General features: G+C 39.6%; 1 protein-coding gene across 1 annotated transcript in view; it reads right to left on the reverse strand.

Moving 5' to 3' along the window:
* The window catches only part of KDM4C (lysine demethylase 4C), a 253,930-nt gene extending 230,344 nt beyond the window's left edge, over positions 1–23,586 (reverse strand). Inside the window, exons 1-3 of the mRNA XM_070938600.1 lie at positions 23,360–23,586; positions 1,666–1,711; positions 690–854 (exon numbers count right to left, since the gene is read on the reverse strand). Of these exons, the coding sequence (XP_070794701.1) occupies positions 690–833 (144 nt within the window). The 5' untranslated portion in view covers positions 834–854; positions 1,666–1,711; positions 23,360–23,586. The remainder of the gene's footprint in view (positions 1–689; positions 855–1,665; positions 1,712–23,359) is intronic.
* Between the last annotated feature and the right edge of the window lie 2,617 nt (positions 23,587–26,203).

Here is a 26,203-nt window from a genome sequence, read left to right on the forward strand (position 1 = left end):
TATTCTGTCAACTTGCAAAGCCATAAGCAGATGGTGGGGAGAACTGACGGAGCTGATTGATTTCCCTAACTGAAACTACATTTCACAAATGCCTTTCTATAGATTGTGTCCTAGGTTACTGGAGTCAGTAGAAGGGCTTTGGGTTTCACAGCCCGCCAACGTGGTCATTTGGAGAATTTGATTTATGACATGGCCAGGGAGGGGGAAGACAGAGTCATGGGGGACCGTAAATCTACGTAAGGTCTGTTCTAACTGCATCAGAGTATTGCCGGAATGGTGCTCCTAATAAATGACTGTATTTCTTTTGAAGTTTGGCTCGTGGCTCATGAATTAATTAGAGCATCTTTCAGAAACTTCACACACTTTCTAAACGGTTTACAGAATCAGCATATTGGAAGACTGAGTCAACCTTGACCTGGTCAGGATTGAACTCTTGGCAGTAGGCAGAGTTAGCCTGCCTACTGCCAAGCACTGTGCCATCAGAGTCAAATGCCAAGCATCCAAATTTTGATCACGTGACCATGGGGATGCTGCAATGGTCGTAAGTGTGAAAAACAGTCATAAGTCACTTTTTTCAGTGCCATTGTAATTTCAAGTGGGGACTAAACAAATTGTTGCAAGTCAAGGACTAGCTGTAATGTAGTAACATTCATTGTTCCTCCATCTAGAATGTTTTTTTATAAAAGTACCTTTGCTAAACCAGCACGATGAGCACCTTTTGATTCCATATACGCCAAGTATTTGTTAAAATCCTTGAATTCATCCATTGTCGGCTGAAATGTCATAATTTTACAACTTGGATTTGGAGGGGAATCCAAAGACTGAGCAGCCATGGCTGCTCAATGTTAGACCTGCTGATAAAGGAAATACATATTGATTATTGAGCTCTATTTGAACAAAACATTACAAATGTATTTTATCTAAATTTAAATTTCCATTCTTAAAAGTTCTATTTTTATGATGATTTTAAACAATACCTTCAAGATAATATGAAGAGGCCATTAAAACCAAAACAAACTGAAAGAAAATAGTAGTTAATGGCCAGAAAGTCTAAAAATTTAATCACCATTAATTCCATGACTTTACATCTAAGCCTTCAGTATAATTCTATTCTACATGCAATTATATTTATCTAGGATTCAGTCTCTAAACAAGTTTCCTAGAATTCTCAGGTCAATCCCTATGTGTGCAGTAATCACTTTGGGACATAAATACAGAGATTCAGTAAGCCAGTCTAAAGAAGAAGGTTAGATCACCTCCAGGTTAACCCAGTCTTTGATGTAGAATTTTACATTTCAAATGGGCCAATTTAACTGAACCACGCACAAGTTTTCTATTCTCTGTAATAGTTGAAATATACTTTTTATGCTTCGAGGTTGGCAGATGGTATGAAAAAAATAATTTCTGAAAATTTTTCCACAATGGCCATTGCAGCTACAAAATTTGCCTTTGAATCTATCTGAATGTATTCTATAGAATATTTTAAAAAGCTTTCCACAACTGAAATGTCCGTCTTGCCATATTTTTTGAAGGGATTAATAGACCCATGAAGTAAAAAAGCAAATGCAAAATTTATTTTATATAATTCCTGTGGCTAAGAAGTCAAACTATTTTAAAAGTCTATATATCTGGTGAGGAAAATGGTAGAGGAGTTATACATTTTACCTGCCAATTCTGTATTTTCTTCTATTTCAACTCAGTTTTCTTCTCCCTATGGATTAGGGAAGAGATGAAAGAAAAGAGATAAATAAAACATTTACATTACTGCATAAGTAATAAAACTTCCACAGATTTTCAATATATAAAATTTGCTTAATTTAAAATGTGTTCATAAAATTGTTCTAAATTAAAAAACAATCTAAAAGCACTCAGCAAGTGAAACAAGCACTCAGCAAAACCAGCTAAGAGGAACAAGCAAGAGACAGTTGAAATTACATCAGAGATTTTGTAATGTCAAAATTATTAACTCTGATTTGTCAGAAATAATGTACAGGTAGTCCTCAATTTACAACCATTGATTTAGTGAGTGTTTGATATTACAACGGCACTGAAAAAAGACTTATGATTGATTCTCACATTAACATCTCGACTGTTGCACCACTTCCCCAGGTCACATGATCAAAATTTGAGCACTTGGCAACAGGCATGTATCTACAACAGTTGCAGCCTTCCAGAGTCATGTTATCATCATTTGCAACCTTCCTAGCTGGCTTCTGATCAGCAAAGTTAATGGCGGAAGCCAGATTTACTGCCTTGGCTATGTGATTTACCTAAAAACTACAAAGATTTGTTCAACAACTATGACAAAAAAGATTACAAAATCAGGCATGGCTCACTTAACAACTGCCTTGCTTAGCAATGGAAACTCTGGCTGTAAGATGAGGAATACCTATAATTGATGCCCAACAAATTTATAAAATTATTCTAATATCTATCAGATTTGATTAATACACTTGATTAAAATATTGACATCTTACACGTAAGTTGCAATAAGTTACTTAATTTTGATTTCTTCAATATTCTATCATAGCAGTGACAAAAAATCATGTAGTTAAATGCCAAAACTGTTTTGATAAACTGCTAGGCTGTGAGAACTGAAAAAAATAACAAGAATAGGTAGGTTTATTATAGGTATCTTATATATTTGTATCTCTGCTTAAACTAAGCAAAATTATTTACTGGCACATTTCTATTTTCCAAGTACATTTGTTTAACTTTAAAAAGTTATCAAACAAAAAGAAAAGAAAAATCTATTTAAAATATTATATCAAAAATTCTAAAGATATATGTCTCATTTAATCCTAATAGTTTCGGTTCCCATTGACCTGACAGTCATGGTGATTCTCCCACAGACTCTCTTAAACAAGACATAAAGGCCTGAGATACTATCCAGCTCCATATTGAGTAGTTTGATGCAGCACAAATCAACTCAAGCATAGAAGCAGCAGTCTAGTTTCAAAACTATTTGCCCACAAAATCTTCTTCTTTTGCTTATGTGCTGACAAAATGACAGGAACACCTGGACACTGTGCTCATTCTCAATTTCCTTTGATGGCCTCTGGTATCACATTCATTTATTTATTTGTGGTTTCAATCAGCTAGAACTCTAGGCATTAGAGAGCATCCAAACATTGATAAATACAATGCAATATAACAATAAATGGTAATATTACACAGTTTATTCTTCTGGATAAAACCTGAGGGTTGGGGATGAAGGGTGTTTCTATTCCTGACAGTTTTTTTACATAGTCCCTGTATCCTGTTTTAGAGATAGTCTATTTACATATTTTCACACCACTTTACACCCAGGTTACTCCAAATATTTCCTGTGGAAACATTCCTCTGTGCCAAGATTCTGATTTACATGAAGAAGAGGCTTCAGGGAGATGAGTGACCTGAAAGGCTCCAACCTGCTTACTGCTACACTGCTCCTCTCATCTGGCCTCATGTAACTCCTTGGCCATTTCTCCTTTGGCTGTTGAGAGAAGAGCAACGTTTCTTCCAGAGGTGGGTTTCAGCAGGTTCTGACCAGTTCTGGAGAACCAGTAGTGGAAATTTTGAGTAGTTCAGAGAACCGGTAGTAAAAATTCTGACTGGCCTCATCCCCATTTATTCTCTGCCTTCCGAGTCCCAACTGATCGGGAGGAAATGGGGATTTTCAGTAATCTTCCCCTGGAGTGGGGTGGGAATGGAGATTTTACAGTATCCTTCCCATGCCACGCCCACCAAGCCACGCCCACCAAGTCATGCCATGCCTACCAAGCCACACCCACAGAACCGGTAGTAAAAATTTTTGAAACCCACCACTGATTTCTTCCCTATTAATACTGACTTCCACAGCCTCCATCTACCCTTTGCTCTATGCTTACTGTCAGAGAAGCTAGAAACAAGAAAAGGGATTCTTCCCCCTCTCTGGTCTCTCTTCAATGCCCTCCACTCCAGTGCAGATCCTTTGCCATCTACCATCATGGTGATTCCTTCCCTTATCTCCAAACTTTCTAGAATTACTGCTATCATTCCCAGTAATAGCAGCAGATGCTTTCCTGCTCTTAACTGAGGGCAGCAGTTTTGCTGGTCTCATATTTGAGGCATGGCCAAAAGATAGTTGCTAAAGCAATGGTTTTCCACTGTCTTCCCATTGTTCTCCCCTTATAACTAAGGATATAGGAAAGAGCCCTAGAGTTGCTTTAGAAAGAGCTGCAGTATGACTATTCATCTCCTTATATTTTGAGAAATGCAACAGAGTTCCATATCGCCTCAGTATAAGTACTAAGTAATATCATACAGGGATTTAGCATTATTGCAAGATAAATTAAACTGATGTTAAGATTACTAACAAACCAGAACATTACTTTTGGTTTAAAAGTTTTATTAAGACTTATTTAAATTTTTTAATAAAAATCATGCATGGAAAAAAGAATCCTGAAATCTGCTACTAGACCTTTGTGGAAAAGATAAAGACAATTTGTTCTTTTACTACAAACTAAATGTTACAATCCTTTCACAAAAATCCATACATGGTAACTTCAGCAACAGTTAAAACAGGAGATCATTTTGCTGCATCTTATTGAAATTATCTCTCAAAAGTATTAGGCATTAAATGTTACAATCCTTTCACAAAAATCCATACATGGTAACTTCAGCAACAGTTAAAACAGGAGATCATTTTGCTGCATCTTATTGAAATTATCTCTCAAAAGTATTAGGCATTACAGCATTGTCATCAAATATAAAAGAATAATCCTTCTGATTATTGCATTTCTCATAAATCTTAAAAATGAGGTTTCTATTTTAGTAATTAGCACTGGGGTAAAACACTAACAGTAAAACATCTTGTATCATTCTTTTCTAAGTGTTTTTGTAAATCCATTTGAACTGTATTGTTTATTTAAAGATTCTTACCATTCCAAAAAACAAAAAAAATCTCAAACATATTTTAAATTCTCTTAAAATATAAATAACTACCTCTTCACTAATATTTTTATATATTCATTTTCATGAATTAATACATATTTAAGCAAGGAGCGAATAGATACACAACAATAATGCTGCAATGCAATGCAATGCAATTGCAGGTGCTTCTTCTGTGTTTACCCTATATTTTTAATATGCTACTTATGAGTAATTTCATACGGGTTGTTCATTTCTATCTGTATCAAGTCAAATATATTTATGCAAACTTCTGGAAGCCTTGCTCCTTTAGCAGAAATAAGGAAATATAATTCAGTATGTGATCCACATTAGACCCCTCTCAGTATTCCTTGGTTCAGTCCATAGTTTATAGAGGTACTACAAATAAGTAATACACAAAATCTGCAGTGATATTAGTTGTTTCCTTCCTAATTATCTGTTTTGCATTGTCAATGAATTTATGAATACTTTTCAAGAAACATCATATGTTGAAAATGCAGTAAGTAATTTATCTGTACAAAAGTATATTAACTTTATTTCTCATGCAACCCTAAAGAAAATGTTCTGAATGTGTTCTAATAAACACTAGAATCCCAAAATCTTCCCCCAAGGATCTAAAAAGTCAGAAAATTAAAATAGATCTTATAATACCCACAACTAAGACACTGACTGACCAATTCATTTCAAAATTATTAATAACAGACCTTGACACTTTGGTGTATGATTACAATTTAACTATTATATATTTTTGTATCTAGACTTTCCTATTTTTCAATTTGCAGCCCAAATCTTAGAGAAATTGTTCAAAGACGGTAAGTGAACAGTGAACAAAATGCTTTTCAGTATATGCCTGTCTAGAATAGAAATAATCACCTAAACTAAGAGAACATAAACCACACAGTATGCATATTCCATGTTTAATTAAATCTCTTAGTTTCAATCAAGGCAAAGCAGGATATAATGTTACATTGCTACTCTCTTATAACAAAGACTTCAGATTCAGCCCATAGTTAACAACTCTCACGTGTCCAAATTATAATATACCAGCTGTGACTTTTTTCCAAACAAGAGGAGCCAAGAGGATCATCTAGTCTCAGTACAAAATATTTGCAGCAGTCGAATCTGTCAAACAAAGTATTGCACATAATGTTCATTTTCCAAATATTCAGATATGAATTATTAACTTAAATCTACAGATTTGATAACAAAACAAGTTACTAGAAGATATACAGTACTTAGTTAACATACCGTAGTATGGCATCTACTGGTGAATTGAAATAAATAATGTGACTGTGAAGTCTCTGAATATCTGATTTCACTAAATGTACTGTCCCTGAAAAAATCAAAATATTGGGAAACAAAAGACAATTAACCATAGCCTAACATAATATTCAACACACAAAAGGAAGCATTGATTGAACCAATCTTGTCTATCAAAAATTAGGTACACTTTGATTAACATAGTTCACAAACCTAACACTTGTGTTTTTCAGCAAGACTAATGGAAGCAGAAGCTGCTTATAAAATGCGACAATACTATTAATTCCAAATGACCTAAACTGTACAAAAATGAGGTGGGGATGAGAGGACGATAAAATATATCCAGAGCACCTCACACTGATAATAAGTTTAAACTTTTACCTGACTGTACAAGCAAAGATTAAGTTTCAAAATTACTGCTCAATTGAACTCATTCAACTACACAGCACACTGGCAGTAGAACTATCAGAACTATTACATTCAATATACTCTGAAAGCCTAAATGTGTTTAATATTTTAAACCTATTGTCCTACCAACATGTGTGCTGATGCAATGTAGTGCTATTCTTGAGCAATTTTAAATATTAGCTGTGGGATATAAACATCCTGTGTATTTAATATGTAATATTCAAAGTTAATATTATGTATACACACACACACACACACAAAAATGCATTTTACAGAATATAGAGAGATTTAATATATAAATGTGTTAAATGTTAAATACTATATCATATATATAGTTGCCTTTGAGTTATTGCTGACTCGTGGCAACTCTCTGGACAAGACTTCAATTTTCTTGGCAAGATTTTGTGACTTGAAGTGATTTGACATTGCCTCCTTCCTAGGGCTGAAAGTAAGTGATTGGGCCAAGGCAGGGGTGTCAAACTCAATTTTATTGAGGGCCACATCAGAGTGTGTTTGAACTTGGGGAGGCGGAGTGGGCATGGTCAGGGTGGTCCTGGCTAGCCCAATAAATTCTAACATCTAAAAATTCAAATATATTTCGTGAGGCGAGAAACAGAATATATAATATAGTAACAGACTGATTTTGAACACTGAATGCTGTAGGATAGGCCGTTTTAACCAAAGTGTATTATAACGCATCTCCAGCAATCACAGGATTAAAAGCATAATCCCAGAGAATCATCTGGAATTGAACTGACATCATGGGGCCCAAATGAATGATAGAAGAACTTCAACCTATTCATTATCTGAAACGCCAGAAAAGTTTTCAATTCCCCTAACCTCAGAATTTTCAGAAAACCAAAGAGCAAATACAGTGCAAGTAAAAGTGAATCAGAAAGTTACTCCTGATTAATACAAAGTTACTTAACAGGGCTTGTGTAAATGTCTGGCTAGAAATGCATTCAGGTTATTCACTTGTTCCATATGCGTTTGTTGATTTCATTAATCTGATAATATGAATCTTAGAGACAGTTCCAGAAAAAGTTGAAGATGAATCCTCCACTCGGATGGATGGAGGTGGGTCCTGCTCAGCCAATCCGCTTGAAGATTGTCGGAGCCGGAAATATGCTCCGCCTTTATCGAAAGAGTGTGACTCTCCGCCCAGCTCATCAAACGCTCTGCTTCCTCCATTAGCTGCTTGGACCGGGTGCTGCCTTGTCGGTTTATATGGGCCTTCGTTGCCATATTGTCCTTTAGGATCAAGACATGTCAACCGGCCACCTCGGTCCAAAATTGATGGAGGGCAAGCCTCACTGCCTGTAGCTACAAACAATTGATGCTTTGGCAACTTTCCTCTGGAGATCATTGCCCTTGTGCCACCTGAGATAACAGATGTGCACCCCAGCCATAGAGGCTCACATCTGATGTTAGAATGATGTGTTCAGGGTCCTGGAATACACACCCATTCTGCAAGGCCGATGATGTCCACCAGAATCACTTTGTCGGCATCTGTCATTGCCTGCGACGGATTGGACGACAGAATTAGAATGTCGTCCAAATAGCAGAGAATGCGAACCGGAACCATGTGGACAGCCGCTGCTACCGCCACCAGCAACTTGGTGAACGTCCGCAGAGCTGACAAAAGGCCGAATGGCATGGCCTGGTATTGGAAATGATGATTCGCTTATGTGAAGCAAAGATACTTCCGATGTGCTGGATGGATCGGCACATATAGGTATGCCTCCTTGAGGTCCACCGACTGTAAGAGGTCACCCTGCCATATACGTGCCAAGATTGACCTGAGTGATTGCATCTTGAATCACTTGTACGATATATAATGATTTAATTGCTTGCGATTCAAGATCCCTCTCCAGCCCCCTGAACACTTTGGAACCAGAAACAGGATGGAATAAAACCCCATCCTTTCCTCATTCTGTGGCACCGGTTCAATGGCTCTGATATCTAAAAGATGTTGAATCTCATCTTCCATAAGTTGTTTCTTTACATGGCGACGAGAAACTGGGCACTGGATGTAACGGTTTGGGGGGTTGGAGTGGGATTCTAAGGTGAGGCCGAATTCCACCGTTTGTCGAATCCAAGCATCGGCCACGACTAAGTCCCATTGACAGTGAAATTGTTGAAGATGACCCCTAATGTGAGAAGGTGGCTGGCAGTCACTTGCCACAACGAAAGGTCCGGTTGCCTGTTTCCCGAAAGGGTCTCTTAGACTGGGGCTGGCGTCTCTCCCAACCTCTGAACAATGTTCAGTCAGACGATTGGGTGAATCTTTGTGAGTAAGACCATTGAAAGTAGGACCCCCCCCCCCCCGGTCTGGCATCATAAGGAAAGGGCTGTTGCTGTGAATAGGGAGTGTATCTACGGTCTGGTCTCCTTTGAGAGGAAGATAATACTTTCCATTTGTCACGACCTTCGACTAACACTGGATCCAATGCGTCCCCAAAGAGGTTAGACCCCTTATATAGGGCCGACGCAAGTTTCTATTTTGACTTCATATCCGCTTTCCAACAGCTACAGAAGTCTACGAGAAGTGCCAGCCAATGCCAAAGCCCTGGAAGCAAACTTCACTGCGTACAGAGATGCGTCCGCTGAATACTCAGTGGCCGCAACCAACTTATTAATGTCCAGGAGGCAATCGACTTTGTAATTGGCAAAGCCAAATCAGAGATGCCCTATTAAAGAAGGAAGCAGAGGAAGCTGCCCGGATAGCCCAAGCGGCCGCTTGGTGAGCTTTCCTGAGGGACATCTCGGACTTTCTGTCTTCCATTCTAAGACCTTCCATAATGTCATTGGATAAGACCACCGAAGAAGTAAGGCTAGTGACAGGAGCATCCACTGACGGCAATTATAACAAACCATCTAGAGTAAGGGCAGCGCAATAAAGCTTTTTATCATGAGCGTTGGGCCTTGCTAGTGAACTGGCTGATTCCACAGTTTCTGGATCACCTCTGAAAACAAAGCTGGGCAAGCTATAAAATCCTGTTCTGTTTGTGGCACTCTAAACAGATCCCCATGAGGATTGGATGAGTCTGGTTCCTGGGTTGAGGAATTACCTTCAACAGCCAAATTTGTGGCTAATTTAGCTTTGTGCAGCAGCGACCTGAAAACCGAAGGATGAAATAATCCAACAAAAGCCAGTGTATCAAGTGCCATCCCCTCGTCCTCTGAAAATTCAGGGTCCCCATGATAATTCTCCTCCAGATGAGAACCATCACTGTGGGAGGAGTCATTTTTGGAAGGAGCTACAAGAGCATTAGACGCCTGTATCAGAACCTGGATTCTAGACATGACCTCAGTGGAGGGCGAACATGTACCCCTTTGAATGGTCACAGCCAAAATCTTTGAAATGGCCTGTGATATCACGGAGTGAATATCCAAATTCTGAGTAGCCTGCTGTCCTTTTCCCTCACGCAGTCCTGCTGTGGTTGGTGTAAAGGTGGTTTCTGGGACCCTGTGGCCAGCTCCAGAAGATCCAGGACCACCCGCCAATTGTCCTTGAGACGATGTCGAAGGGATGTCGCAGGTCAACACCACCAACTGCCGCTGTCCAGTGGCAACCTCATTAGATGCCAAAGGGGTCACATCATCTTGCACCCGGAATACATCAGCCATGGCTGAGTCCCCCAAATGTCCAGCAGCCTGTGCCTGCCTCCTAGCTTTATCAAACTGACACTCCAATGCTTTGTGACACCTTTCTGCGTCCTTGTCACCTCCTGTGGCTCTCTTTGAAGGTCTAGAGTTGGAGGCCTTGTCCTTAATCAATTTACTTTTAGATGCAGCCCTGGTCCATTTGGAATCAGGATGCTTCGATTTATGTACCTTGGGGGGGTAGGCTCTTGTTCAATGTCAGAAGACAGGGCCAAGTTGGCCATGATGGACCCAGAAGGCAGCTGTACAAATAAGCAAATTGGTTCAGATTTGTCCCAAAGTCAAGGTCACTAGCCCCAATGTAAAGAGACACAAACCCTTACTAGGGATCACCCTCAGGGTAGTGATGTTGGGAAACCGCCGAATGCAGCATTTGAATCAAACCTGTCCTCGACATTCAAAATGCTGGTGCTGAAGCCAGTTGGTCTTCTGAGGGCTGCCACAGGTGGAAGAAGGTAGGCGGAATCAAGCGTGGGAGGGACTGAACCCCAAACTGCATGCCACTTCGCAATAAGGCTCGGCTTCTCAATTGAAGTCCCAGAGCCGAAAGTAAGGCAATTAGGTGCAAGACACGAGAGTCTCGTAATTTCGCAGTCAAAGGAGAAAACAAAATGGCAGGTGCGAGCGGGAAAACCACTCCTCAACGCCGCCACGGCTTGCCGAAATATTAATTTGACACAAAGGCTAAAAACCGCCTTCCCAGCACCACGAAGTAATTGTCTATACATGGAGCTTGCCACAGCTCGCCAGGCAGTGACTCTGGAGCCGCTGCTGAGGATAGGGCTGCGGGGGTAGTGGCGGTTGTGCCGGCAAGCCGGGGAACCAGCTCACCACAGCAGCAATCAGAAACAAACAGAGCTGACTCGAAGGGAACAGACCTCCGGAAAGCTGCTCACTGTCAAGTCCTGGGTGATGGAAGCAACCTGGAGCCCCAGGTACGCTAATCACACCGCCAGCAGCTGAGGGGAGAGCTTGTCAATCCCCTATAATCCACATTGTGCAGCCCTATCTGTAGAGTTTGAAATAATCAAGTCCAAATAAACAATGCTTAATCCACAAAACAAACAAAAAATTATCAGAAATAACCATTAAACACTGACAAAGTCAGAGAGATCCAACTCAAGTCTCTTCAGCTAGACTGAGTGAAAAGACTGGAGAGGAGGAGCAGGGGGTGTGGCTATACCAATGGAAAATTTGTTTACACTGTCTCTAGCAAAGCAAGAAGTGAATACCCCATGCGTGGATTGTCAGAGCAGCAAGTTTGAAAAATGTAAAGCAGCTTTGCAAAGAATCAAAGGGAGGCAGTGGATGAAAAACTAAGGAATTTGACATATTTAAGAAATAATAAATTTAAGATAGATTTCATTTTATTTATTTGGATATATCCAGAATCTTAACAGTTATAAAGGTAATTCAGATACAAGCATAAGTAGTTTGACATCATTTTGAAAGTATATAAATATAACTTCATTTAAGTAAAATTATCTTGTAGCTATGCACGTTTATACGTGTTTGAAAAATCAGTGACATACGATTTGGAAAAGAAGATAATCCAATCTTATCTCATGTTATCTGTCCATGATTATCTGACGGAATATAATTTTTTAGATTAATAGGTTGGCAAACTTAATTTTCCAGGGGAGCTCATCCTTTCTTTGAATTTGCCTCAGATAGGCTAGTAGAAAACAATATTTGGTATATTAAGATATTAATTTAGAATCCTGATCTCACGCTAATCCCTTGATATAGATAATGATATATGGATACCATTGTGTTCTAATCTGTAAAATATTTATGTTTTTAGTAACCAGAAAGAAAGACATTCATTGCCTCAGAGAATGACTTAAAGATAAACTACTGTGCATCTAAAACCCCAAGAGACATAGTGGTATGTCCCAGGAAATCTGACATAGGTTTAAATGCACCTGTAAGTCCTAAACTAATGTCATAGCTAAATGGGAGACACATCAAAAGAATTGTTAACATAAAGCAATAGTTCACATTCTGAATAACAAAAGATCCCTACCGCTCCCTATGCAGCATAGTGTTCCAAACTTCCCTGTAAATATTATTTATTTACATTTGAATCTTTATGAAATCTTTTGTGCAGAAAACAGTCTTCCACTTAACAACTTTTTTTAATAGTTGTTAGCTTGGTTCACTATTTACAAAAATTTGGGTTAAGAGATAAGCCAAATTATCATTAATACTTACATAATATTTTGAGCACATTAATACCTACATAATATTTTGAGCACAAACATGGATCACCCTAGTTGATTTATTTAATTAAATATTTCTAATTAGTAATTTCTTTCCTTTCTAAATCTATCTCCTTATACTGCCTTTTCCCCCTAACAGTATAATGAGAAATGCTGTTTGAAGTGCCCTTTAAAATCAGTATAGAATAGTAGCCTCAAACACAAATTCTTATGAATTCCACATGAAGAGCAGTTCATTTGTCCGAAGTCTTTTCATAGATAACACAGAAGTTTCAAGTTTCAAAAAGGAAGTACTATGTGTCCTTAAACGTAAATTTATTTTACTGAAAAAGAGAAAAAAATATTTTATCTTTTGCCATTTAAGTCACAGGGGTAGCCCAGTGATGGTTGGGGTTGCTTTTGACCTTGAAGTTGTTATACAGGCCTGTATAAAAAGGTATGAACAACAAAATCATTGGATTTGCAGACTCTGGAAGTCCTGCTGATATGCCCAAGCACTGGAACTCCAGGCAAAGGCATCTCCCCACTTGAAAAAGTTGCTATTCTGCCATGAATTCACAGAATCTACCACAATCTCTATAAGTATACACACCCCTTTCCATACAGAGTCTGAGAGAACTATGGTCACCTATAGGGAGTAGATCCATGCAACTGTTATTGAGTGCAAAGAGAAAGTGTGGTAAAGGCAGGAAGAAATCAAGAGGTTAGAGTGCCCTTATTTTTGACTAGCATCATTGGCCCTGCTTGGTCAAAATCTGCAAGATCTGCAGTTGTTTTCTTTCTGTGTGACTGAAGCACTTTTTATTGTTCTAGATTGCAACAAGCCAACATTCACCTTTTCTTTCCTGTTTCATCTAGGATTATATAGTTTGCTTACACCTCATTTGCCATACACACTGAAAGGGGCAGGGAACAATGCCCCCTTTTAAGACAGTCTTTGCCAACAGGGAGATAATTTACTTGTATTTTAATAACCCCACTGGAAATTTCTTGGAGAATTGCATGTAGACCACAGCTCACAATGGTATAGAAAACATATACAGATACAGAAAACTACTAGGGATGGTGTAATTAATTCTGCAGTGTTTAATCTTTTAGGAATCTTCCAACATTATGATTTTTTGAAACACCGACTAGTCCAAATTGTAGCAGCTAGACTTTGATTTGGTACTCATAAATAATTCTAATATTCTTCTGCAGCTTCAGATTTCAGCTTCTTGGTTCAATTCAAAATGCTATTTTAAATCTTTAGCGATGTAAAGAGAACAGCATTCCCCATCTAAGAAGACTAATCTAATCTAGCCCAGTCAATGTGATCATGAAACAGTATTTCTAATCTTCAAACTTCTCAGGCAAATCAGGATGATAATATCAGCTGCCACTGAGAGATCTGATAGCACCAAAAGAAGCATAATCCCTCTGTCCAAATCCCAAAAGTGGTCATTCAGCACCGCAATCAATGATGTCTCAATCCTTTTGCTCAGATTTGAATTCTGTCAGGATAACCTGCTTCCTCTATTTTTTTCTGGACTCTAAAAATCAGGGATCCCAGAACAGGGTTTGTGGGGAGGATTATTGTTCAGGTGCCACTTCCCTCTGAATTACCTACTGAATCTGGCTATATATAGCCTATTCTGCAGTGGTGGGTTGCTACAGTTCGCACCGGTTCGGGAGGACCGGTAGCGATAAATTGGCGAGGGTCGCAGAACCGGTATTAATTGCTGGCTGGCCGCACCCCTGAACTGGTTCCCACCCCACCCAGTCACTTTCTTTTCCTCCTTACCACCCGGACGGCTTGCCTGCCTAAGCTGTCTTCCCACATGGTGCCTGCCCTGTGCCCCAACTGAGCTGCCGCCTCCTGCCTGTAGATAAGTCGCACTACCCCCCCCCCCGAGCATGCTGCACCACCCCCACCGGGCTCATGACCTTACCTTCCTCGCCCCTTACAGGAGTCCCCCCCCACACCCCGTTTTGGCTCCCAGGGGCTGCAGGGAGGCTTGCTAAGGCCAAAATGGGGCATGAGGGGAGTGCCTAGCAAGACTCCCTGCAGCCCCCTGAAAGCAAAAATGGGCTGCTGGGGGGGAGGGGAGGGCTTTAAGGGAGAAAGAAACAAAGAAATCCTCACTGTTTAGGGAGATCCCCAGGTGCACTGAGCTTGAGTTGATAGCTTATTGTAAGTCCTGCACTAGCTATCTTTGCTCAGGCTAAGCTACAAAATGTTTCAAAACGTCTGGTTTTTCTTCCTCCTACCAAAGACCTTCTGCGGTTCTAGAAAGACAGACAGACAGACAGACAGACAGACAGACAGACAGACAGACAGAAAGAAAGAAAGAAAGAAAGAAAGAAAGAAAGAAAGAAAGAAGAAAGGAGGGAGGAAGGGAGGGAGGGAGGGAGGGAGGGAGGAAGGAAGAAGGAAGGAAGGAAGGAGGAAGGAAGGAAGGAAGGAAGGGGAGAGAGAGAGAGAGAGAGAGAGAGAAAGAAAGAAAGAAAGAAAGAAAGAAAGAAAGAAAGAAAGAAAGAAAGAAAGAAGGAAGGAAGGAAGGAAGGAAGGAAGGAAGGAAGGAAGGGACAAAGAAAGAAAGAGACAAAGAAAGAAAGAGAAAGAAAAAGAAAAAGGAAGGGAGAGAGAGAGAGAATGCAGGTATCACTTAACCCAATGTATCAGATTAAATTGTTATTGAATTATTTTTGGTATATATACTACATTCTCGTATAATTTAGTTATAGTGTAAAACTAGTCTATTATGTCTCAAAATAAAACGGAGATCAAAAATCCAATTAGTGCCATATGAATTCTGGAATCCCCAAAGACCTTTCCCATTGTATTTATTAAACAAATTTATATAGCTACCCAACTCATATACAGTGACTATCACTTTCATGTTCCTTTCATGTAGTTCTCAATGTGTCAATTTCCTTGCTACTCTATTTCCTCCACCAAAATTCTATTATAAATAATATTATCACACATTACAGCTCTAATTTTGTGTATTTGCGCCAGTATTTTTCAGAAAAAGATTTATTCCTCTCTTACATAGTTATTTAGAAGTAGCTTCATATGTCAGTTTACTTTTACCATTAAAAAATGTTTTGTTGCATTATATGACTGCAAAAGCCTTTTAGCAGTTTCATGTAACAGGAAATATCCAGTAACAATTTTGAAAGTAGTTGTCATAGCCACAAACACCCTCCCCCCAAAAAGACAGAGAAAGAGAGAGAAAGAGAGAAAGAGAGAAAGAAAGAGGAAGGAAGAGAGAGAGAGAAAAAAACCTCTGCGCTATTATTTTTAATTGTTCCATTATTTATCATGTGTTAATATTTTACACTGTCCCTGCACCTAGAATGATTTTACTGCCTTTCTTTTACCCAGGGCTACCACATATTTTTCAGGGATTTACATGCATTCAATGTCTATAGACCAGAGCATAAATATGTGTGTGTTTATTTTGTAAATCAGGTTGCATAAGTCCATCTTAATATGCTATTCCTGGTATATGATGTTTTGTATACATACAGAGAAAGAAGCACTCTTGTGATCTTTGACTTTTACGCTTGCTGTCAAACATCAGCTGTAATACTAATTACTGTTTTGAACAATATGCACGAATGGCTATTTTATATGTGAAATTATGACTGAAATATTTCTGCACCTATATTGGTTCTCACTGTCAGGAAGTTTCTCCTTAGTTTTAGGAGAAAAATTAACTTCTCTCTTTGTTCAGTTTCCATCCATTGCTTCTTGTTTTGCCTTCTGGTGCTTTGGAAAATACATTATTATTTATTTATTATTTATTTATTTATTTATTTATTTATTTATTATTTATTATTTATTTATTTATTATTTATTTATTATTTATATTTATTTATTTATTTATTAATTTATTTATTATTTATTATTTATTATTTATTTATTTATTTATTTATTTATTTATTTATTTATTTATTTATTTATTTATTTATTTATTATATTTCTATACCACCTTTCTCCCGTAGGACTCAAGGCGGTGTACAGTCAAGAAAAATATAGACACACAAACATCATAAAATTGCTAATTAAAATTATTACTTAGTTTGGTCAATTAAATAAAACCCAGAATTAGATAACATTTAAAAAATCATTCACATGTTCGTATGTTTAGCCCCGCCTGTTGGAACATCAGGGTCTTGAGGGCACGGCGGAAAGCATGGAGATCAGGGATATTCCATATCTCCGGGGGCAGTTCATTCCAAAGGGTTGGAGCCCCCACAGAGAAGGCCCTCCCCCTGGGAGTCGCCAGTCGACATAATTTGACTGACGGTACCCTGAGTAGTCCCTCCCTGTGAGAACGAACTGGTCGGTGGGAGGCTATTGGTGCCAAAAGACGGTCTCGTAGGTACCCAGGTCCTAAGCCATGGAGCGCTTTAAAGGTGATAACTAACACCTTGAATCGCACCCGGAAGACCACCGGGAGCCAGTGCAGCTCGCGTAGGAGAGGTGTTACATGGGCGTAACGAGCTGCGCCCATAATCACCCGCGCGGCTACGTTCTGGACCAGTTGGAGCCTCCGGGTGCTTTTCAAGGGGAGCCCCATGTAGAGAGCATTACAGTAGTCCATACGGGAGGTAACTAGGACATGAGTGACCGTGCGCAAGGCGTCCTGATCCAGAAAGGGACGCAACTGGCGGATCAGGCGAACCTGATAAAAGGCACCCCTGGCCACGGCCGTCAAATGATCTTCTAAAGATAACCGTGAATCCAGGAGGACACTCAAGTTGCGGGCCCTCTCTGTGGGGAGCAAGATCTCATCCCCTATTGTCAGTGATGGTACTAGCTGACTATACCGGGACGCCAGAAGCCACAGCCACTCAGTCTTGGAGGGGTTGAGTCTGAGCTTGTTTCTCCCCATCCAGATCCGCACGGCCTCCAGGCAACGGGACATCACAGCAAGGGCATCATTGGGGTGGTCTGGGGTGGAGATGTATAGCTGTGTGTCATCAGCATACTGATGAACACTCACCCCAAAACCACGATCTCGCCTAGCGGTTTTACATAAATGTTGAACAGAAGGGGTGAGAGGACTGACCCTTGCGGCACCCCACAAATAAGGTGCCTCGAGGTCGACCTCTGCCCCCCTGCCAACACAAACTGCGAACGGTCAGAGAGGAAGGAGGAGAACCACCGAAATACGGTGCCCCCTATTCCTAACCCCTCCAGCCGGTGCAGTAAGATACCATGGTCGATGGTATCAAAAGCCGCTGAGAGATCTAATAGGACCAGGATAGAGGAACAACCTCTGTCCCCGAGCCCTCCAGTGATCATCCACCAATGCAACCAATGCCGTTTCTGTGCTGTATCATGACCTGAAGCCCGACTGGAACGGATCCAGATAGACAACTTCATCCAGGTATCGGGGTAGTTGTCGCACCACCACACTCTCAACAACCTTCGCAACAAAGCGAAGATTGGAGACTGGACGATAATTTGATAATATAGCCGGGTCCAGGGAAGGCTTCTTGAGGAGAGGCTTCACAACCGCCTCTTTCAAGGCGGCGGGAAAGACACATTGCCTATACATTCTTTCTGGCAGCCCCTTAAAAACCTGTTGCCTATCACACTCTTGGGCAAAGCATGTGAGCCATTTTCTCCTTTCAGTGGTCCATGAAAGTACATCTATAGTATGTAGATAATAAAGTTGAAAAAAGGCAAACAACATTTTTACAGAACTATAGATACGTTAAGGCTGTGTGGGACAAGGAATGGCTGGGAGGGGAGGGGCCAGGAGAGGGACCCCTTGACTTGAGTGACATTGAATTGACCACACCCACCCAGTCACATGACCATGAAGCCACTCCCACCGTCACATGACCAAGCCACGCCCACAAAATAAGCCACACCCACAGAACCAGTAGTAAAAAAAATTAGAACCTATCCCTGCTACTCTGATACCATAAGAAGCCAGACAGATAATGTATCCATCCACAGGTGGGAAAACCTCTATCTTCCTTAGATGTTACAAGCTTAGGTGGTAAAAGATGCAGTGCAAATAAAATAAGCAAAATTGATTCTGCTTTATCCATATTTCATTCTTCTCCTGCAAAGCAGAGATGGGCAAGGTTCTCAGTACAGAAGGAGGTAAGATTTACTCCCTAAACCAATTCAGGAAGAAGGATGAATCCAGTCTTCCAAACATTTCTGCTTTAGAGATTCCAATAATTTTTAGAGCTGCCTACTTTTTAGGCCTGCCCAAGAATTCAGATCAATATTAAAATAAACTTAGTGGCATTTCATCGTATTGAATTAATGAGTAGAAGATGCAGAGCCTTTTCAGTGCTCTAATTAAGATATCTCTCAATTAAAATCTTTCTCTCAAATAAAAATATGTCAGTCATTGTTGGAGGTTTTTTAATGGAATCTAAACATACTTATTTCAGTAAACCTTTATAAAACATAACTCTTACTTCCTTTTATGTAAAATATTTGTTTCATTCTTGCTGGTTGACCTTTGTGTTACATGTTTCCTATTGCTTTTTAAAGAATGCCTTTAAAAGAATAGCTGACTATGGTGTATGTTACCCTATGTACTTTCAGTAGATAAGCCCAATATTTTTTATTTTATATTCAAAGTTTTAATAACATATCAATTAGTATTATATATACAGTAGCACTGAAATTAAGGAAATCACTATGTCTCTGATTCCATAGGTTGCTACATCAAATAAAAAAGTAGGTTTTCTGCAACATTTAACAAAATAGTACATCATTTTTACCTTTCAAGACAAAAATCCCATTTTAAAGATTAGAGTTAGAAGGTCACAAGGCCCATCATTAAGCAAAGTGAAGTTATCTTTTCAAGCTGCAGATAATATGAGCACAGCAGTTGCAGACTCTTAAACTGTTCTTCCAGTCCTCTACCTACTCTTCCCATCATACCTTTTGGACAGTAGACCTGAATGTACAGTTTATCTTGTATCCTCTAGATCAGGTGTGTCAAACTCAATTTCATTAAGAGCCACATCAGGATTGGGTTTGACATTGGAGGACCGGGTGGGCGTGTGGGGTGGGCCTGACCATGGTGGGTGTGGCCATGATGGGTGTGACACAGAAATGCACCTCCACAGACATGGTTTTATAAACTTATAAAAATAGGGAGGTGTACATTTCTGTGATTTTGTTTTTTTAATACTTCTTGATCTACTTGATCAGTTTATGAGAGAGAGACCAGATTAAGAAACTGACTCCATAGGAAGACTAGAACTATAAATTATTGACATAGGCTAGTAGCAGAATCCTGCAAGCCTCAAAGGTAAAGTATTTTACTTTTCCTCCCTTTTAAAACCTTCTGAGTCAAGGACGGCCTCCTGCAGTACTCTAGAGGCCCCGTTTTGGGCCTGGATGGCCTTCTGGGCCACTCTAGAGGCCAAAAGCTGTTGTGGGGGGTGGGGCGCCCCACCCACACCCATTTAAACCATGCGCACACAGTGAGTGTTTGGTGCACACTGCACATGCAGCATGCATTTGATGCGCAGTATACATGTGCATGCAGCACGTTTGGTGCACATGTGCACATGCTTGGTGCGTGGTACATATGTGCATGCACAGCCAGTGAACCGGTAGCAAACCAGTTCACAGTTCAACCCTGGTGCACACTTTCTTAAAGATTAAAGCTGAATTTCTTCAGGGTTCAATAAGTTGGTATTCAAATCACAGTAAACTAAGTATACATCATGTACAAATTAATTTATATTCTGTGGTACAATTCTACATTTCATAGAAGTCCACACATTGCACTTATGCGTAAAAGTCTCAACATGCTTTCTTAATGCTACCCAAAATGAGCCCAAAGGTATCTCTTTTAAGGTAAAAATATTTCTACATGTTATTCTTGACATTTGTTTCACCTTCAATCACATAATATAAAAATATGTTGCAATCATTACTCCCAATTTTCTTTTTAAAATGTAAGATTAGCAGGAAATGATCAATTTACTAAAAGATTGGAGGGGGGGCTAAAAGTTTTATAAAAAGGAAAAATATTGGTTTTGATCTGTAGATTATATTAAAATGTACAACAGCCTATGTATGAGAGTTTTATGCAGAATTTTATGAGCATTCTATAACTTAATTAGATATTTCTATAATTTTAACCCATTGTTAAAAATAACTTCCAATTTTAATGTCAAAAAATATATAGTTAAAAAATTCAATAAATGTAATAATGTATTTAAAATTACAAGAAGTTTAAGAACTAAGGTATAGAATGACAACTGTGAACCAAATCAGAAAACCTAGCTCACCTAGCTTGAGCAATCAGATAGGTTTTCAACTAGCCACACTTAATGTAAATCCCACCTGAAGACAGAGAGAAATGCACATGTCCTACATTTAAACTTTCATAAACTACCTCAAGAATAGTCCTAAATACACCAAACTTGTCTTCAGGTTAATAGTATACAAAACATACTATGTATCTGTTGCCAGGAGGAACCAGAACTGATAAATTGGTCAGAAAAATGAAATCTTTGTTACAAAGTTTCTACTGATCATGATGAAACTAGAGGCATCCTCCGATTACCAAATACTGATTTAGAGAAAGGGCACCCTATCCAAATCAGTAACATTTCTAATGTCCAGAGGAAAAAAACCTATACGGAGTCTGCCTATCATGCGGAGACTCAGCCTCAAATGTCCTTCAATCTATCACCAATCTTAGGGCATATTCAATTTCTGAAACATTTTTCTAGGCATAATTCTAGGCATGAGAGGAGATTTAAATTTGAGAATTTACAAAATATTTATACATCAGAATTCATTGTAAATAACACGTAACACAATTTGCATATATTTCATTAAAAAGACAACCTAAGATCCCCAAATGAATTTTAAACATGAATAAATTATGGACTCAAATTTGGTCAATTCTAGCACACAATTACTTTATTAGATTCAGTATTAATAGGTAAATCTATGGCATCTGAGTGCATGAATGAGTGAGCATTTTGGGACAGTTAAGCCTGAAAAAATGGATTGAATTGTTCTAAACTATTACCTCAAAGACTAACAAATGATAAAACTGGTTTTAAACTGATATGATACTTTAATTGAAAGTAAACCAAATCAAATTGAATAGTCAAAAAAATGAATATTAAATACTTTTAAGAAGGAAACAATCTGTCAGTATTAGAAGCCTTCAAGACAAGTTATGGGAACTGAAAATAATAAACGGTGCTAAGTAGAACATAGTAAATTTATCAGAAACCTATTGGGGAAAAACTTGAATATAAAATATAAAACCTTGGAAGGGACAGTGTAGTAACATTTAAGTTGTAGACAAAACAAATTTCGCTACAGCAATGGAAGATAACTTAAACTGACATATTTTGGGTAGAAATGGGTTTGGTGATGAACTATACAGACAAAACACATGTAAGACAATTTTGCATCATTTTCCATTAAGGGAAAAGAGACTTTGCATTTTAAAATAAATTAAGCCAGTTTTAGAACACTGTACATTTAATTTTTGTAATTTGCACATAGTTACGACTTCTACAACTATTTTTTTCAGCAAGTGTTCTGCCAAATTTCAGTAGTCTAGTCAGAGAAAGCCCTGGGGAATTAACAAAAATGGCCAGTTGTGGTTGTGTGTTTACCACCATATTAACTGATCTAAAACACTAATTCTTTATACAGCTAAAACACTTCTTCTTTATACAGATAAAGAAATAAATCATACAACCAAATCTTATAATAACTTCAAGTAAACTCACACACATTGGATAAAACTAATTTCCAGGCCACAAAAAGAGACAAAGACTTAGAATATCTGTGAAGGAAAAGGATTTGTGTACAAATGCTGATGCCATCATCAATCTGTTTAGTCTTTGTGGTGTCAGTTTCCAATATAATTACACATTAGATGCTTTATTTTTAATTCAAAAGCAGGAAGAGAGATGAAGTCCAGCTTTTCATTTTTCAGAATGTTCCAAATAAGCACACAAATGTAATGTTTAAAAAACCTCCAGCAGCCCGGTTTTTTTTTAAAAAAAAAAAAAAAACCCAATGCCTAGCCCTTGAAATCCCTACGAAATTACTCAGAAGCATGACTAAACCTTACAAAAGAATAAAAAAAACTTGACTGCAAAAACCATTTAAAGGTAGCTGCCTCTTAGGGGATCATTGTTCCTCACTTGTGCAAAACACCTGAAAGAAACCTAGTTATTTGGTCTTACTCATCTGATACTTATCTCTGCCTTTGCCAATTCCACAAAAGGTTGGGGGGGGCAGCCCCAACAGCCTCTTGGATGCTGCCTTTGTGGGGATATTCCTCACCTTCCTATCTCCAGGCGACCTTACTCCCAAAGCTGGTCTCAACCCCGAAGAGCCACCAGTTGACTGGAATTTTATCTCCCAGCCAAGGCCAACACTTGGCTCCCCCCGAAGCCCTGCGACTCCACCTCCGACCGGCCCTCCTAATCCCTTCTCCCTCTCGCCCAGCCTACCCACCTGCCTCCCCCCCCCCTCGCTAAAGCTTTTACTCCCACGGTAAAACCGCGCTTCCACATCCCCTCTCCTTCCCTGGGTTATTTTGTGTTTTGCCCACATCGCCCCTCGGGGGCTGCTCCTCCACGTTTCTCACGAGGCCAAACCCCACCAAAAAGGTCTTCCCCTCCTCCTCCTCCTCCTCCTCCTCCTCCATCCCCAGAGGGCCAACCCCGACACCGCGTCCTCCTCTCCCACTCCTTTTTTTCCCCCCCGGGGCCGGGGTTCGCAAGCAGCCTTTCCCCGTCGATGACGGGGCGTCCCCGGCCCATCTATCTCATCAGGCTGTTTCTCGCCCTGTGGGGGGTGGGGGGAGCCGCCTCTGCCAGACAAGCGGGTTAAGTCAGTCCTCCTCCATCACCTTTGCCCGTTTTACCTGGCCGCGAGAGGTTCAAAACGACGCCGCCTCGAGACACGACTGGAGAACGCCGGTTGTCAAAAGTCGCCGGACTTCCTTGAAGCTTCCAACTACGATTGTAACTATCAAACCAACCCCCCCCCTCTTTTACACACACACACACACACACCCCTCGCTGGGACTTGTTGTTCCGCACACGGATGACAGCTACTAGCTGCGCAGGCGCAGTCCGTTCGGGGAAGGAAGGGAGAAGAAGAAAAAAAAAAAAGAACTTCCCACTCACCCAGCCAAACCCCGCTCCCCTCGCTCGCCGCGAGAGCTTTTTGAGGAAGGCCACCCCTGTGACGTGAAACGCGGCGGCTTCCTTTCCGCGGCCACGTGACCTAAGTGGTTGCACACGCGACCTGTGCGGTTCCGCTGCTACGCTGTGGTGCCTTTGAGTCGGAGCGTTCCGAAGAGGCGCGAGGCTGAAGAAAACAAATCCATCGTGTTGGGTCACGTGGGGTCTGCACGTGGGATCCCGGCTGGTGGGGTTGTGTGTGTCTCTTTTTTTTTTTTTTTTTTTTTTTAAAGACCTCGCGGAGGCTGTCTTTAAAAAAAAAAAAAAAATCTCATCAGAGATTGAAATTGGAGCGCTGGGCGCCAAATCGTCAAGAGAGGAAGAGAGAGGAAGAAAACAGTTGGGGGGAAAAAAAAAACGCCTCCACCCCGCCTTGAGTTACGGTAGCAACCTGGCAGACAGCCTACTTCCACAGGCAACTGAGGGAAGGGACTGAAAATCCAGATTGTTATCCTCAACCTAACTTTTAAAGTGGGATGGGCGAAAAGGAGCTTTATTTGGATTACTTGGAGCATGTTAGTATGTGAATCAGAATCCTGGTTGCTACTCTGCCATCTTTTTAAAATAGCTCGTGAAAGAGAGAGGGTTATCCATATTTCAACCAACTTAACTCATAAATTGGAAATTTAATTGTTGGAAAAACTACCTTTCCTTACGTTTAGAAAACAGAAGGGATGCTTTGTAGGATGAAGTGCTGGGGATAGAAAATCAGCTATTTTGCATTACTGTGTTGTGTAAGGTGTTACAAAGGTGATGCAACAGTGGTCTATTTTCAGATAGCAACAGGTAGAAGTTTCTTGGGTGGGACTTGAAGCAGTATGCAAATAACTTTTACTGTAATTTGCCTGTTGTGTCTGCCATGTCTTGGTTCACTGGATAGTCAATCGCAGAGTTAGGTTGCTTTATAAATTTAATAAATAAATGTGTACATACATAGTTGCAGGTTGTTTACTGCCTACTAAGTAGTCCCATGAAATTTTAACAAATAATGAGCTGTGGAAATGCAGAGTTAAAGAGTAAAGGCCAAGGTTGGCATGAGTTCTTATGATTCAACAACTTGAGCCCCACACCTTCCAACTCAAGAATTATCCAACATATCTTCCAGAACTATATTTTTGTAAATATTGTTCTGCCTTTCTAGATTATGCTAGGGGATAATCGGTGTGAATGATAATTTCTGTCCATCACCACGAACAAAAAATGGACATCAGAAAGTTGTTCACTAAATAGAAAACCAATTAGGAGGACACACCTCAAGAGAGACCGATGTATGAGAAAGGAGAAACCAGCATATTCTCTTCTGATGGGGCTCCAAGGCCTTTGGAGAAAACACCCTGACATAAGAATGATGAAAGCTGCAGTGCCAGTGGCACCATCATCTCTTCTTCTAGTGTGATGACATTTTGAATCTTAATTTGTTTTCCCAAAGGATATAGGACTGTATGTTAACGTGCAGCAATCCAAACATTTTTATAACAGCTGTCCTTTGCTCCATCTTAACTACTTGGTGCAATGAAGCATATTCACCAACATCATAGCTTGGCATGGGCTGTTGCCCTGTAATGAATTCACAGAACCTATCACTATCTTCCTATGCAGTGCATACTTTCTCAATGAGGAAAACTAGAAAGCTCTGTGAAACTTTCCTAGAACCAGGCTAGGATGTCCAATTGTCTGAAATAGAGCCTGGATTGCCCAACAGGGGTCACAAAGAGGAGCTGGGATGATGGGGAAGCAAGCAAAAGGGAAAAGAAGAGGTCCCTCAAAATAGAGAGCTAGGGGCACAACTGACAGTTTGCCCTGCCCAGAGCTTCATTAGTCCCTGGGCTATAATTTTCAGTTATCAGTTCTGGAAACTTTGGATCATCAAAATTTCAGCAGCCAGAATTAAATTTGCCAGTCAGAAATAGTCATTATATTTTTAAGTTTTCGGTTTTAATTTGAAATTTGAAATTGGTTTTAATTGGGTTGTTTTAAATTCTGGGACGAAATTATTTAATTACCTTTTAAACTGTTTTTTTAAATTTTGTATGCTCTGTTTTATCTCAGCTGTTCACCGCCCTGAGTCCTGCTGGAGAAGGGCGGTATACAAATAAAATAAAATAAAATAAAATAAATAAATAAATAAGTTAACTCCAGATTTATGCTACTTAACTTAAAATGCTGTTTTAATTTTTACAGCAGAAATCAGGAATCTTAAATAATTAAGAGTTAGCCTATGGTAAAATGGACAGCCAATAAATTTAATAAACAAACAAACTTTAAACGAATAGGCTTAATGCAGTCTACCAGACAAGCCAAATTGATGTGGTCAACTAGCCTCTATTCTCCAGCAATACTAGCCATTATGCCTTCTCATTTATTCATACACGCATAAACCCAATCTATACCACTCTCTAAAGTACGTAATTTACCTCTTTGAGCAATTTAATGCAGATGCTTAAGATTGCCGGGAGAAATAACAACCTCAGATATGCAGATGATACCACTTTAATGGCAGAAAGTGAAGAAGAAATAAAGAG

The sequence above is a fragment of the Pituophis catenifer genome, unplaced genomic scaffold (assembly GCF_029215685.1).
Source record: "Pituophis catenifer annectens isolate HBS135680 unplaced genomic scaffold, rPitCat1.0.hap2 SCAF_2, whole genome shotgun sequence".
NCBI lineage: Eukaryota > Metazoa > Chordata > Lepidosauria > Squamata > Colubridae > Pituophis > Pituophis catenifer.